At 32.9% G+C, this 17358-nt stretch overlaps 1 protein-coding gene across 3 annotated transcripts; it reads right to left on the reverse strand.

The window, feature by feature from the left end:
* On the reverse strand, window positions 1-2580 carry LOC141678268 (pectinesterase-like). 3 transcript variants are annotated; one of them, XM_074484555.1, is made up of 4 exons: window positions 2303-2580; window positions 1992-2089; window positions 1585-1891; window positions 1-986 (listed from the first exon to the last, which is right to left on the reverse strand). In XM_074484555.1, exons 1-4 carry the CDS (start codon window positions 2316-2318, stop codon window positions 157-159), a joined length of 1251 nt encoding a protein of 416 aa, XP_074340656.1. In that variant the 5' UTR covers window positions 2319-2580; the 3' UTR covers window positions 1-156. The 3 variants fall into 3 exon arrangements, with proteins under 3 accessions (XP_074340656.1, XP_074340663.1, XP_074340650.1); XM_074484562.1 differs by having other exon boundaries at window positions 1992-2103; window positions 2303-2579; XM_074484549.1 differs by having other exon boundaries at window positions 1992-2579.
* Between the last annotated feature and the right edge of the window lie 14778 nt (window positions 2581-17358).

The raw sequence follows: 17358 nt of genomic DNA on the forward strand, positions 1-17358 counted from the left end.
TAAAAAACAAGTACATACTATCAGGTAAAATGAATGAAATCTATGTTCTGAATTTATTAAGAGGTAATCGGGGCATTATTCCCTCTTCCTCCAGTTAATAAAATCAAATTTACACCTCTACTGTGTAAAAAATTAATTGTACTGATTTGTTCATCTTTATACAAAAAAATTAAATAAAATAACAAAAAGAATTAGAAAAAAATTCATACACTGTTTCTGAGCACCAGCTGAACTATAATAGAGAGAGGTATCCTGGTCCGTACCCTGGGTTGGCCACTTTCCGGTCCTGACATCTGGCAAAAGGTCTGGAAAAAATGGAATGTTCAGTTGAGGTAACCATGCTTCTCCCTGTAAAAAGTTTCTGACAGTGAATTTTTCAGCTTCTGAGAAAGGCATAACTCTGAATCCTTTCCAAGTAACCCTCTGATTGGTCACAGCACTCGGACCTCGATTTTGATATTCACCATAATATAAAGTATTAAGGCCATCATTACTCTCTTCCCATCGACGCCATCCTTGCAGATCAATTATATCATCCAAGTAAGATTGCATTACAACTACAGTTGACAATGATCTCCATGGCCTGCCAAGGTATACCTTTGTTCCAATGTGAGGCTTATTGTTATTATCTGTTGTGATTGTGCAATTGTGTAGTACAATGCCTGTATTTTTCTTTTTGCTATCCCTTCCTTGTGCTGTTACATAACACGCTTTACCCGCGGTAGGATCGCGAACATAAATGCCACAATTTTGAAAAACTACTGCAGCATCACCAAATATAAAATCAACGCTTCCATAGATTTCACAGTTTCTGTAAAATTGAGTGCCATTTCCAACAAAAAGTGTGTCCTCATACCCCTCGAATCTACATTGGTAGAATGCAGAATACTGAGAAGTGCTTCTCAATGCCACAGCTTTGTCATTGCTTGGTCCAGCTGAATTAATAAAGGTTATACCCGCTGCTATGAATCCGTCGCCTAACACATCTGCAAGATATTTAGGTATTGAAGGTTAAACTATCAGAAGGGAAGGAATAGTACAATTTACTTTGGTTCCTAGATATTAGGCGTACCTTTTAATTGGCCTTAATAATTCTTACCCCCCCCCCCCACCCTCCCAAAAACAAATTCACATAAACTTAGCCATTAAAAATTTTCCAAAGAACAAATTTTGGTACCCAATTTCGAACCTCTAGCATTACTTCTAGTGGTTACTACTGAATCTCCGACACTAATGCAGCTTATTTATTCTCACGTTAGTAGCTAATATCAGTGATAAGAGCTTTTTGAATGTCACTCCTAATCTCAGTAGCAAAAACTACTAGCACTCGCACATGACTAATTTCTACCCCTTAATTTGTGCTAATAACACTAGCAAAAACTACTTTCAGTCTCGTAAATTTGGAAATAGTTTATTCTCAATATGATCTATCTATGCTATATTGGCAAGAAATTTATGTTACAGCAAAACTACTAAAATTTATCTCCCGTTTATTCTCAATAAATATATATCAATGAACTGTGAATCATAAAAAGGTAAAACTTAAAAAATAAATAAATTATGCTATCACGGATAGAAACATACCTACTGTTGGAGTATCAGTAACACTATAACCCGCTTGGGTAGACCTGTCAAAGGTAATAACTGTCGAATCCATACCATCTCCGATTAAAACAAGGTTCTTTTTGTCATATCCTATTTGAACACGCTCATTATACGTGCCTGCCTTAATTTTAATGAAGTACTTCTGCAAACTATTAATCGGTGCAGCAGCAACAGCATCAGAGATTTGAGTAAAGCCCCCTGATCCATCTTGCGCTACAACCATGTCGAACGTTTGTCCAAGCACAATTTGAGCAATATTCAGGACAATAAAGATCGACAAAATCATCTGCAATGTGCGTAATTATATATCAGAGTTAAATAAATCCGAAGAAGTATATAATATAAAGAACAAAACAGTTTAGTAATCATTAGAGAGATTAATTTACCTGCATTGGTGTCTTCATCAGAGGATTCGTGTACTTGCGTGTTCGTGTATTCGTGCTTCTTGGTACTAACTTTTTCTTAGTTATTTCACCTGAAGGGGCTATAAAACAAGATCTACAATGGGACATTATTATTATATATAGTACTTTGTTTTAGCGATATTAATATCAACTCAGATTAGGATTTGTAGTAAAAATATTAAAAACAAAAAGAGATTTGAATCTTAAAGTAACTATAATTGATATTGATAAAAAATTTAGTTCATTGATACAATTAAAGCATATATATACTAGAAGGCAACTAAATGACTTACAAGTTGTGTGAGGCATCTTATCAAACAATTGGTGGGTAGCAAACTAAAAGATTTTTAATTATAATGCTTTGCTCGCATTTGCTTTTGGACTGATTCACGGCTGCAATGTGATCGACATGGTTGTTAGTTACTATCTGTAATGTTTGGAACCGTCGACAAACATTACAGATAGTAAGCGTGTGTAGAAACGGCAGGGGATTCGGCGCACCGGCGGCTGATTTCTTTTTGTTATCCACCTTTTGAACTCTGTAAGACTACAAAGTCCAAAACTCAAGCCTTGAATATATTATCTAGATAATATTACTATTTTTACTCTTGCGTTACTTTTTATTTTGTAGTATCACGGCCCATGCGATCACATCAGGGTCGTAAAAATCGGTAATCGAGAAAAATCGATCGAGTTATCGATTTGGGATTAATTAAATAACGGAGATTAATCATAATAAAAATTGGATGTATTATGATTTAAAACCGGGGATTAATCAGAGTAAAAGTCGGATGTATTATAATATTAAATTATATTTAATATGTTATTATGATTATATTAGTTATCTATTAACAAATTCATATTTATTATATAATAATTTCTATAATTATTCATATTTAAATTAATATTTTAATTTTAATTTTAATAAATAATTATTTATATACTCCAATAAAAAAAATTCTTAAGGGTTAATCGGATTTCAAAAATCGAATCGGTCGGATACTTTGTAGGGGATTAATCGGTTGAATCGGTGATTTTTAGAACACTGTGTAAGATTAATATTTAAATATTTTTATTTTTATTTTATACAACTTTATTAAAATTCTACATAAATAATTAAATAATAAACAATGATTATATAATTATAATTTTATTGTAAATATTTTCAAGTTAAGTTAAAATATTATAAATAATATAAAATTATAAATAATAATGAAAATGTTTGTTGTTGATGAGATTCGAATCTGAAAACTTATATGTATTTTTATAAATAATAAAATAAATATTTGTTGTTAACGGGATTCGAACCTGAGAACTTAGATTTATCTTTATAAATAATAATATAAATATTTTTTTTGTTGACGGGATTCGAACCGAGAACTTATAAAGTGTATTTTTTTTAATATTTGGATCTAACGATTCTGATTATTTGATGAATAAGATCTAATGATCATGATGAAAAAGGATAACCAAAATAAAAAGATTAATCAAATTATAAATTATATCTCATTATAATATAATATAGATTTCTTATTTAATACTATTTGATAATATGTGCGAACGAATCAGAAATTAAAAATATTAAATTAACTTTTGAATTGAACTTCAATTTCAACGAAGCACGGTTGTTTCAATATTAGTTCGAATGGGTTTTATGGGCATTTCTGCTCCAATTTTACATTCAATAGAATAACATAAAACTCACGACAAAAATACATGTGTTAAAGATAAATTGCAATATTTTTCATTTTTGCAAAAAATAACAATGTTCACTAATCTATACTCCCTCCGTCCCGGTGGGTTATTTACATTAGGGGACGGGAGATCGACACGAATTTTAAGACTCTCGTAAAACATGATTCCCTAAATAATTTTAAATATTTTTTTCTTTTAAATAAAAATATAATGTTTAAATTTTTATACAGAAAAAGAAAATTCTAAAAAAAAATTATAGAATTATATTTTATAATAACCTTAAAGTGCGTGTCAAGTATGAGGCAAAAATATGTAAAAAATCTAGTGGGACGGAGGGAGTAATATACTATACTATCCTAGCCAGAATGAGTTATAATTTGGTATATCTTTTTTGGTTGGTTTATGATCGTCAGCTCTATTTAATCAAATGATCACTACCGTTAGATTCAAATACTAAAAGTATATACACTACTCAAATTCTCAGATTCGAACCCCGCTAACAGCAAATATTTATATTATTATTTATACACTACTAAAACTCTCAGGTTCGAACCCTACCAATAGCAAATATTTATATTATTATTTATACATTACCCAAGATTCAGGTTCGAATTATGTCAACAACAAATAATTATATTATTATTTATAAATACACTAATAAAATAATGATTCAAAAAGAAATTTATTATAAACTTAAATAATATAAAAATATAATAAAAACCCGCGCATCGCACGAATTGTAAAGCGTGAATGTTATAAATGTTGGTTAAATTTATCCTCGCAAAATATGGGCACATGTGGTCGCCCTAATCGCCTCCCTCTGGGCCGGGCCACGCCTGCACCAAGACAAATAATCTCCAATGATAAGAAAAGGATCCAAGATAAACAATATAAATAATATAAGAAAAAGATTCAAATAGTATAAATATTATATAATTATAAACAGTATTCTAAAAATCTCCGTTTTTTAAAAAAATCTCTGATTAATCCTTAAAAATTATTTGGCCGATCTATTTTTTCAAATCCGATTAATATTTATAAATTATTTTTGAATTATATATTTCATAATAAATAAGGAAAATATATTAAATATTAATAAAATATTTATATATATCCGATTTTTGTTCCGATTAATCCCCGATTTGCCGATTAATCCCTAATCGGTACCTCAACCGATTAGTACCGATTACCGATTTTTACAACCATGATTATAAATAATAATGTAAATATTTGTTGTTGGTAAGATTCGAATTTGAAAACTTATCTGTATTTTTATAAATAATGATATAAACGTTTGTTGTTAACGGGATTCGAACCTGAGAACTTACATGTGTCTTTATAAATAATAATATAAATGTTTGTTGTTGCTGAGATTCGAACTAAAAACTTATGGAGTGTATTTTTTTAGTATTTGGATTTAATGGTTCTGATTATTTGATGAAGAAGATTTGACGATCGTGATGAAAATGGATAACTAAAATGAGGGGTTAACCAAATTTTAAATTATATCTCATTATTGTACGATATAGATTTCTTATTTAATACTATTTCATAATACGTGTGAATGGATCCGAAATTAAAAATAGTAAATCAACTTTTGAATTGAACTCCAATTTCGTCGAAGCATTAACTGTTTCAATATCAGTTGAACTAGATTAGTTCCCGGCCGATACCCGGATTTTTGAAAAATAATATTAAAATAGATTAATTTGAATTATATATATATTAATACAGTATTTTTAATACATACTAATGAGAATATGATAAAATTATAAACATGGAAACTTAAAAAATAATATTACACAAACTACGAATATTGATTATCAAATTTTTATTTAATAAAAAAAATATAATAATGAATATTTGTGTAAATAAAATTAATTTTGAATAAAATGAAACTATTAAAAAATTTTAATTTAAGAATATAAAAATGACCTGACAAAAAATATAAAAATGAGAAAGAAAGATAATGGGAAATGGGTAAGAGATAAATGATAGATGGGTAAAAGAGAGAATAGTGGAGGTCATAAATGAAAAATAGCGATTGAAAATAAATTAAATGAGAAGAGAATTGTTAGTTAGTGAGAGATGACATAAGCAAAATTGATGAGAGTTTGACACATAAGATTTGATGATGTAAGCCCTTAAAGGAGATCTTGACATATAAATTATGATGTACTTTGTTTTAGTATAATATAGATGGGTTTTACGGTCATGACTACTCCAATTTTACATTCACATGACATTGTATATGTGCAAGATCAGTGATAAATGTAATCCCAGTCTCATCAATTAATATACGTACTATCTTTTCGCAAGAATTAACAAATGAAATAATTAATTTTTGGATGGACAATCACACACAGATTTGTACTTATTCATCATTAACAATGTTAAAGTGTATTTTAAATATATTCTATGTGAATAATATTATGGGTAAGGTTTATTTCGAATTTTTTTTAATTTAAATGATCATATTTTGACTTGTTTCAAATTGATATTAATTCTTGCATATATGTTGTATTCTTCTCACTTTTTACGTATCTTTACACGCACAGACACAAGTCGAGAATTTTCCGGTAAACAGCCCCTTATTTTTTTTTGAGTAAATCGTACTTGCATATATTAAAACTCCTCCAAATTAAGGTTACAAATGATAAAATCAGGGGGATTATGATACCACTCCTGAGGACCTGACGAAGAATATGTTGTCTGTGCAACTAAATGGGCTGGCACATTCGCAGATCTATTCACAAAAACGATTAACACCTCCTGAAAGTGTTTAAGAATCTCTTCACAATCTTCTACCACAGTATCAAAGCTAGTTTTCCCTCTACTCCTTTGAAATGCATCCACTAGCAGCTTATCATCGGTCTCAAAAACGCACTTGCTTGTTCTTCATTCTTTGACCCAAGAGAGAGCCTCTTTCAAACTAAGAGCCTCTGTTTCACGAGCATTTCCACATATTCTGATTGTGTTGGCCCTAACACGAAGGAACTGGCCTCTGTCATCTCGTAACACACATCCAGCACTAATGTATTCTGAGTTACTTCGACATGCCGCATCAGTATTAAGTTTAACCCAACCTTCTGGCGGTTTACACCACCCTTGATGCTGCTGCTTTACTGTAACTCTGATATTCCTCTGCCTCTCATTTGCTCATTTCCATTCTGCAAGAAGCTGCAACGCCATTGATTTAACACTGAATACTGACATATTTACTTTCTCCCACACCCACTTGTTTCTTCTTGTCCACAAGCACCAACAGAACATGACCATCATTACACATTGATCATTAGTTCCATTTTGGCATATCCGTTTCATAACCTCCATAACCGTATCAGTTGTACTGGGCTAAACCACCTGCTGCAATCCCATTACATTCCAGACTTCTTGCGCAAAACTACATTGAAACAATATATGCATATCGTCTTCGATACCAGTATGGCACCAAGAACAAGTGTCTGAAATATGTACATGTTTACTACGTAAATTAGCTGCAGTTGGTAACACCTTTCGACATGCACGTCAAATAAAATTAAGTATTTTCCCAGGTAATTGTAACCTTTATATCTTCTTCCAGTAATTTATATCCACACATTCAGCTTCTCCATGTATTCTCCTGTAACAACTACGGACTGAAAATTCACCTTTATCATCTAAACTCCAATACCAGTCATCTTCTCTATTACGCATTGGTATAGGAATTTGACGAATAAGATTCATGTCTCTTTCGTTACACAAGTCCGCCAATACCTCCTCATCCCACTTTTTCTGATTTATCTCATACAACCCCTGCACTGTTGCATCCTTCAAACCCGTAGGAATTTCTGATGTTAAATAACCATTCTCCAAGCAGGATAACCATGGTTCCTTCCACATCTTAGTGTTAGCACCATTACCAATACGCTTTCTACCTCCATGTTTAATAATATCCTGAGCCGCAAGTATACTACGCCATAGGTAACTTGGATTATTTCCAAGTGATACATTCAAAAAATCAGTGTTGGGGAAGTAACGAGCTTTCATACACTTTGTCACCATGGGATTAACATTATTCACCAACCTTCATGCTTGTTTTGCCAACATTATCACATTAAATTTCTTTCAATTTTTTGAATCCCAAACCCCCCTCCTCCTTAGCACTACACAAACGATCCCACGACATCCATTTTATTCCACCACCTGTACTGTCACTATGCCACCATAATGCATTCATGCGTTTTTCAATTTTGTCACATATTTCATTGGGTATCAGCATCAAATTCATCCAAAAGTTTGGGACTGTTTGAGCTGATGTCTTAAGTAACGTGACTTTTCCTGCTTTTGAGAGCGTTTGGTTACTCCAGCCCTAAAGTTTTTGCTCCACTCGTTCAAGTAAAAAAGCAAACTCTGTAACTTTATTACGATCTATGTGCATCGGTATCCCCTAGTACTTCCCTGGTGTCTTAACTTCTTTTACTTCCAGTTTATCACAGATTTCTCGCCTTACTTGTTCTGCTGTATTTGGAGAAAAGGATATCGTCGACTTATTGAAATTAACAACTTGTCCCGATATAGCCTCATATCTCTACAAAATTCCTTTCAACACCTCTGCCTCCGTTTCTGTGGCTCGAAAGAATAGATAGCAGTCGTCAGCGAATAATAAATGTGAAATGGTTGGTGCACCGGCTGCCACTCTAACACCGTGTAAAATTCATGCTGCTTCGTTTCTTCGAATCATGGCACTAAGTCCCTCTGCACACATTATATATATAGGGTGATATCGGATCCCCTTGCCTTACTCCGCGTTGAGGTTTAACTAGGCCAATTTCATCGCCATTGTGAAGGAAGCTGTATGAAACTGAACGAATAAAAGTCATAAGTCTGTCAATCCGCACCTCATGAAATCCGAACCTCATCATCATATTTTGAATAAAATCACATTCCAATCTATCATAGGCCTTTGAAATGTCTATCTCCAACCCTGCAACACCATGCTTTCCTTGCTTCTTTCTTCGCATATAGTGGTTTATTTCAAACGCCACTATAGCATTGTCTGTCAATAATCGACCCTCGATGAAGGCACTTTGGGTGTCCGATATAATCTTGTTGAGGCAGGGTTTAAGTCTATTTGTCATGACTTTAGAAAGGATTCTAACCAGTACATTATAAAGTGAAATTGGACGAATATACGCCATAGTCTGAGGAACTTTTACCTTTGGAATCAGGCAGACCAATGAATGATTAATTTCATCAGGAAGGACACCAGTACTCATGTAATTCTGGCAAAATTTGACTACGTCCGGGCCTACCACTGTCCAAAATGATTGAAAGAACGCCGGATTTAATCCATCCGGACCAGGAGATTTATCCGGATGCATAGAGAAGATATCAGCTTTTACCTCTTTGATCATGACCTCAACCATAAGCTCTATGTTATCCTCTTCTGAGATTTGTTTAATTTCCTCTCATTCTGACAGCTTACCATTTAACACTGAAGATGAGAATAATTCTGTGAAGTAGTCTTCAATAACCACTTGAATTTCTTCTGTACTCTCCTTCCATTCACCCTCCCTATTTTTTATTCTCTGTAACACATTCATTTTTTTCTTGTCGAGGCAAATCTGTGGAGGAAACGTGTGTTACGGTCTCCTTCTTGAAGCCAGAAGCTTTTAGCTCGCTGCTTTCAAAAAATCTCTTGCTTCTCTAATAAATTTAAATACTCCCATCGCACCTCATTGTACAACTGAATTCCATTTGAATCTCGACGTGACCTCAATTTCCTTTGCCGATCTCTAAGATCTCTGGCATGTTGCTTAAAATCATTACTTATTCCCCCTCCCCATTCTTGTAGTTTCAGACCACAATAATTGATTTTCTCAATAATGTCCAACCCTTCTGTATCATTTCATCCCTGCTTAACCACGTTCTCACACTCACTTTCTCTGAGCCAAATGTTCTCAAATCTGAAACGCCTCTCTTTTCTCCTGTATATTTGTTTATTTAATTGCAAGTGAAGGGGTAAGTGGTCAGACGTAACAACTTCTAATACTCTGACTTCTGCTGATGGAAATAAATCCAACCACTGTCGTGTAGCCAATCCACGATCTAAACGTTCTTGAACCCAATTATGTTTTCCTCGTGATTTTCCCATGTAAATCTTTCACCCACATATCCCAAGTCTAATAAATTGCAATCTTGAACCACTTGCGTGAACCCTTGCAATAAGCTAACAGGATGCTTCTGACCTCCTGTCTTTTCTTCTGCTATCATCATATCGTTAAAGTCACCAATTATACACCAGGGGAGGTTTGACCTTGTTGATAAATCTCTTATTATTTCCTATGATTCTCTTCTTCTTTCTCTTTCGGGGCACCCGTAAAAGCCTGTATACCGCCATCTACCTATCTAATCATTCTCCACTTCAAAATCGATATAATGCTTTCCGCTATCTTTTATTTGACAACCACCCTCATTCTTCCAAATCAAAGCTAGACCACCACTGTGCCCTTGGGCATCTACTGACCATGACTCTGCAAAATTTAATATTTTACATAACTCGACTACTTTATTTTGTTTAGCTAGAGTTTCAGAAAGGACAATAATGATGGGCTTTAATTGCTGGGTAATTTCTTTAAGGAATCGAATTGTTCGTGGTTTACCCAGCCCACGACAATTCCACGCTAGGAGACTCATTGCTCTAGGCGGAACTCTAGGCGGGCCTGCAATACAGGTCCCGCATTTAATCCGTTTTTTGGCCCATTCACTTCCATATCTTATGGTAGGATATCCAGCCCATTATCTTCTGTATCGGTTTCCTTATCCACCCGCTTCCTTTTCGTTTCTACGACAACTGTTGTGGATTCAAATTCTTTCCCACCCAGCAAATCCATATCCAAACCACTTTTGCTTTTTTCATGCACATTATCCTTTTGATTACGCTGTTTCAAACAAATTACTCCTTCATCTCCTGAAATTTTGCTCAGATGTCCATCCACTTCCATGAATCTTGTAGTTTCCTTGTTCTGTCTGTCACCCATTGTTATCGAGCTTGAGCTTGATCCTTCCTTGTCGGATTTCCATGCATCATTACCTCTACTATTCCTTAACCACCGTGCTCCGATATTCTGATTCCATGTATTTCTTAGAGGTGCCCTTAACCATGTGCCATATGCACATTCAATAACTTTTTCCGGGTTCGCATAAACTATTGAACATTCTATGTCCGAGTGTCCTAATAAACCACAAACGAAGCAGAAAGTACTGAGTCTTTCATACTTGAAGTTGATCCATCCCCAAGCGTCTCCTTCTCTTTTTATTTTCATTCGTCTCCTCAACGGCTTATCGATACTCAGTTTAACTCTCACCCATACAAAGATTTTCCACACACCATTAAAGTTGATTTGATCTGATTTAACAAATACACCTAAATAATTACCAATACTCTGTAGTATCTTCTCTGTCATCATTCGGGTCGGTAAATCATATATATGCATCCATATGTCTACCGTGTTTGGTTTAACTAAATGTGGATCCTCATTTGCTTCTAGTTTGCTATACACCAACATATTTTGTTCAAATGTCCAAGACCCTCCCTCAATTACTTTTTGCAAATCTAGAATATGATAGAAAATAAAAGAATAACGATGTCCTCCCAGATCATGAATCTCTACTCCCTCCTTAGGTCTCCACAATGATGCCAGTACATTTTGCATAGCTCGAAAGTTAATGTTTTTCTCTGTGAGGAATTTCCCAATAAGAACAAATGTTTGCTGCTGCCTTCGTTCTTCCCCCGCTCCAATGACTATTTCATCCTCTCCCTCCTCTTCAAAAGCCAATCGTGCATACATCTCTTCAAGGTTCATCGATTCTGATGCCATACGGTCGTTGATACTATGAATTAACAAAAAAGTGTAATACTGATTGAAAAGGAATGATTAGAATATAATTAACTCCTTGTTACATGAACGTCTCAACTTGCAAAAGTGCAAGACTAGATCAATTCTTACTTTACTCAAGTAGCCACTTTATTATTTCATAATGAATGGATGGCTGCGTAAATTTTATCATTACCAAACCCTATTGTAGTTAGAATATACAGGATATGTTTAGTTTGATTTGGTTTGATTTACTGCTCCAATATTAATTGAGGGGGTTTCAATCACCAATGCTTACAAAAAATCGTCAAAAGGCGGATTATTCCGATATGTACAAGGTCCATGGATAAAATCGAAAAATGATTGTTTCATTATATTGAAGGCCGGGAAAATAATTAAAAAATGGGCTTCGTTTTTTTTGTTACAAGTATGAATATACAAATATTAACATATAATCAATATAAGACAAAATAAGGAAATGACTAATATGTCCTTAATTAATACAAACGCTAAACCCTATATAATATGACGATTTCGAAAAATCAAGATTTGAGATTAGAGGTGATCGTTAAAGTCAAAAGAAATAATAGTAAAGTTGAGAAAATAGGCATTATACACAAGTGTGTTACTTGAAGGTATAATAGGGTCCCAATGTGTGAAATTCAGTAGAATAACATACAACTCACGATAAAAATACAGGTGTTAAAGATAAATTGCAATATTTTTCAGTTTTGCATTAAACAACAATGTTCACTTAGTCAATAATATACTATACTAATCAGAATGAGCTATAATTTGATATATATTTTTTGGTTGGTTTGTTTATCTCCATTTATGATCATGAAATATTTTAATCAATTGATCAGTACCATTAGATTCAAATAATAAAAATATATACACTACTCAAATTATTAGATTCGAACACCGCCAACATCAAATATTTATATTATTATTTATACAATACTAAAACTCTCAGATTCGAACCCCACCAAAAGCAAATATTTATATTATTATTTATACACTACCCAAGATTCAGCTTCGAATTCTGCCAACAACAAATATTTATATTATTATTTATAAATATACTAATAAGGTAATGATTTACAAAGAAATTTATCATAAACTTAAATAATATATAAATATAATGAAGACCCGCACATTGCACTGATTGTAAATAGGGCTATAAAATGATCCGGCTAGAACCGGACACCCCGTGCTCAAGTATCGTATCATTTTACTTTTAGTGTATCAATATTTCGGTTTGGGATCATATTATTCAGATACAAATTGATCTCGAGTACATGAGTACCGGATCTAAACTGAATATGAGCCGATACCGTATTTTCATTTTCTAACCGGGTAGTTTATGATCCACTGGATACGAGTCAAATATGATCCACTAACGTTAAGTATCATTTTTATTTCAACTATTCAAATGATTTTTGGTATAAAATAAATATAATACTATAAACATAATAACAATAAAAGTCATACTTCATGGGAAATTAAAACTTATATAAGATATAAAGAATTATAAAATGATTATTTACTTATAAATATAATGGGTTGAAAATATATTATACATATGGGGTCGAATCGAATATGAGCCATAGATCATATTTGGATATTCGGGTAGGATCATTTTATAGAAGATAATATGAGACCTAATTTGAGCGGGTATATGAATGCTTATATCCAGGATCATATTTTATCCGAGCTTAATTTTTCCGCCAGATTTGGATCGTTTATAAAACGGATATGAGACATGTATCATATTTTCAAGTCGGATATAAGCCGAGATACCGGATAGTCCTGATCAATTTACACCCTAATCGTAAAGTTTTTAATGTTATAAAAGTGGGTTAAATTTTGTATCCTTACAAAATATGGGCACAGGTGGTTGCCCTAATCGGCAAAACAAAAAATCTCCCATGATAAGAAAAGGATCCAAGAGAAACAATGTCAATAAGCACCGGTTCCTTGATGCTTAATCCCTCACAGTAGGAAACTCTGCATTAACACTGTTGTTATTTTATCAACCAGAGTAGGAAGGTACATGTTTCATTGTCTTGTGTAATATATCCTCCAGCTATTGCATGATGGCCTTCGTGGTTTCTAGAAACTTGCTATGACCAATTGACCATGCACAGAGTCCATCCTCCAGACCTCGTAACGGTTACTTGTTAAATATATGATCCTATTGGAGTCTTCGTCTAACACCTTAAGGTTTTAGATGAGCTGGTTATACAACATTACTCGATTACTTCTGGTACAAAATGTACTCCTGGATGAAGTCCTCCGAAAAACGCAATGTTCAGCTTCTGTACACCAATGCTAAATTTTTTGAAGAGTTGGGGTGATACAAAGTGGCAAAAACTGCATCTGTTTCGACTACATAGAATGAATTCTGTAAGTTAAAGAGCAGATTTACGTCTTAAAATACGCCTAATAGGGTAATTGGGCAGCCTAAAGTTAGTATTATGACGATTGTCATGCTTCATTAACAATGCAAGATGTTTAAAACAAGTGCTTATCATAAAAAGCAAAACAACTACATCCTACACAGTTGTAAGCTGAAAATCATGTGTTATGATACGCTAATCCAAAGTCCTGTTATATGATAAACACTAGATGTTGGTTTCACAGTCTCTAAAATTCAATTTAATCAGGCTCAGCACTTAATCACAAACAGATCTTAGGAACTTTGGTATGTAGACTTGTGCTTAGAAAAACACTCAGCCTTTTCTAACTAATTACTGCAGGATGTTAAAAACTTTAAATCATTATTATGCGCGATACAAATGCTGATAGTCACAGATCAAGCGATTGTTGTTAACTATATATTAGCTATAATTTCTCGCAGTTAGTCAAAAATCTTGGAAGGGATGAATCAAGGACGGATAAACGAGGTGATCCTCCAAGATTCACAAAAGTTTTTAGTGTTCAACCTACCGACAAATAATTATAACGGACAAATAGTTACAACAATCGATTGTCAAGATCATTATCCTTTGAAACCGGAGAAAAGATCCTTGTATGCAAATATTTGCAGACATATACTTAAAAATAATTGGTCAGTATAATCTTCAGTATAATATGAAGATGTTACGTCACACAAACATCTTTAGCAGTTAATTAACAACTCGATCTTTCGATACATAACAAATTACACTGTACAACCGCAAGAAATGAAGAAGCAACAAAGCATGCTAAACAAAGCTACCGTCTCAAGCCCCCAGATCATATTCCATAAAACATCGTCGACTATCGACAAACTGGACCACCATCGAACACTGTGTGTTGTCCACGCTGATATGTCGAGCTCAGACCACCGGAAAATCGTAGAAAAATCAACTCTGAGCCATCTCAAAGCTGACCAGTATTGCCAGATGATCGCCCAGCACATTTATTTTATTTTTATTGGTGCTTTTGTTACTGTTAGTTGTTTATTCTATGTAGAAACTTGGTTATATCTTTATTCAGCTGTCACGCTCGACCACAGATGGATTGCTTGTTTGTGTATAATCTTAACATGTTACTCAACTTGGAATTTTGAATGGATAAAATATAGAGGCATCATTGTTTTTTGGATTTGTTTTTAGTTTTGATTTTTTGTCTACGAGGAAATGATTTGAGACCAGTTATTTGTAGATCACGTTTTTTTAATTATCTAAGATTCGGGTCCCGTTTTTAAAGTTTTAATTGTCGGCAGGTAGTCGTTTGGTCGGTTGGTTAACACTTTCTAAGAAGAACTTTAACACTTTCCAAAATAAAATTTAAACAAATATAATTTTAATAAAAAAATTAAATCATTTATTTAATATAACTACAAATTTTATGAATTATTAAATTTAAATTAACTTCTAATTGCACTCGAATTCTTTTTTACCTTTTATGTAGGGAACCAAACACTTTCAAAATTAATTTTAGTAATTCAAATTATAATATAACAAAATAACTAATAAATCAAGAAAAATATAAAAAACAATATTTAAAAAACAATACCAATACCAAGTCATCCACCTGCACCACTCCTGTTCAAGACTCTCACTTCTATAGGCTCTGGACCCGCGCAGCGAAGCTACCTCTAGATTGTAGTAAGAGGACATTTTAAGATTTTATATCTAAATTTTAAATTTTTCAATAATATGATACATACAAAATAATATGTAAATATTTTAACTTCATTAATCTAAATAATATATAATTATTATTTTTTTATAATTTATTTCGGATTTTCTGTGGTGTGCCCATGGGCACACAATAAGAAATGATGTGTCAAATTTTGATTGGTCTTTCCATCATAAATGTTGATGGACCCCTGCATTTACATCAATTCCACCAATAAAAACACTCCAAATTCATAAAAGTTAGTGCTTAATGTATGCCCCAAACCCAATTTATTTATATATAAAAAAATAATAATAAAATTACAAATATTATGATCAGTCCGTGCATCGCACAGGTTATAGGCTACTTTTAAATAAACGTAGTTTTAACAAATAGTCTAGTAAAAACCCTAATTCTCTATTTTTCTCTCAGCTCTGCCTCTCTTTTAAACACCGTAACTGACAGGGTTTTTACCGGTTTATCCGGTGAAAAACCCCAAACCTTCTATTTATTTTATTTGATTTGTTTTTTTCAATAATCTTTTTCTTAGGTGAATAATTTCTATCCTTTTGATTAAGTTTGTTTTATTTTTCTGGATCTACATTATCGGGGCTTTGAGTTGGCATTTTCTTCGATTCAAACGGTGTTTATTGGAGTTGAAAATTTACGGCAGATCTTGTGATTCCGATTGTTAGATCTAAGTTTTTTTTTTGATTTTTCAATTGTTTCTGTTTCTTTTTATTTCGATTTTTGTCTTGTATTTTCATGTTGTTTTCTCTCCTCGGTGAGAGCTTTATTTTTCGCTTCTTGATTGTAAGCGGGGGTCTTGATCCAATGATGAAATTTTGTATGGAATCGCAGTTCTGGTCGATAGCTCAAACAATAGTTCTTTCGGGACATGATGGAGACGAGAATGCATGAAGTAGGTACTTGTATTTATATACACGTCATCTTCGAAATACCGATTAACTGTTTCTTAATGAGAACAACCGATTACAATTTACTCTTTGTTCGACTCGATCATTGGTGTAGATGCCGTATGACTTTTTATTAGTGAATTAACATCTTTGTTCTTCAAAAAAAACAAATAGTCTAGTAAATTAGTACCGCTAAAAACACTAAAATATCAATCACATATTTTGCTTTTGGTATCATTTTTTGAACTGTTCAGATAATTAAATGTCAGTGGAAGGTGTTAGTGAGTTTCAAATCTAAAGTTCATAATTTTAAATTTCTCGTTGCCTGACTATAATTCTTACAGGATTTTTTGAGTTTTGATCGAAAATCTAAAATCGAGCCCATTTTTCGATTTTGTTGATGCATAAGTATAGATGTATTTTATTGTATACCTAATGTTATTTTATTTAATTTTTTCGAAGTATTTTAGGCTTTTTCCTCAATTAAAATTTCCCGGTAACCGGATTTTTCCGAACAAGATTCTGACGGTCATTAGAATCTTTTTAACGGAGACACCTAATCAAGAAAAATTTGAAAGTTAAATGACCTAAAATACGAAATATTTAATTAGGGACCCAAACAATAAAACAACGAGGAACAATTCATTTTTTCCCATTAATAACAAGTTAAAATATTTTTACTAATAAAAGTTTTTTTCACTCATTTTTTAAACATTTCTCATCCCTCATTTTTTTATTTCCAACTATAAAAAGCTTATTTCACTCTAT

This window comes from Apium graveolens, chromosome 1 (genome assembly GCF_009905375.1).
Source record: "Apium graveolens cultivar Ventura chromosome 1, ASM990537v1, whole genome shotgun sequence".
NCBI classification, from domain to species: Eukaryota; Viridiplantae; Streptophyta; class Magnoliopsida; order Apiales; family Apiaceae; genus Apium; species Apium graveolens.

Excerpts from the sequence above, each read along its gene's own strand:
- LOC141678268 (XM_074484549.1), bottom strand. The coding sequence starts at position 2,117 with ATGTCCCATTGTAGATCTTGTTTTATAGCCCCTTCAGGTGAAATAACT. Across the intron at positions 1,892-1,991 it reads TGATGAAGACACCAATGCAG|ATGATTTTGTCGATCTTTAT; the intron begins GTAAATTAATCT and ends CGCACATTGCAG. Across the intron at positions 987-1,584 it reads TACTGATACTCCAACAGTAG|ATGTGTTAGGCGACGGATTC; the intron begins GTATGTTTCTAT and ends AATATCTTGCAG.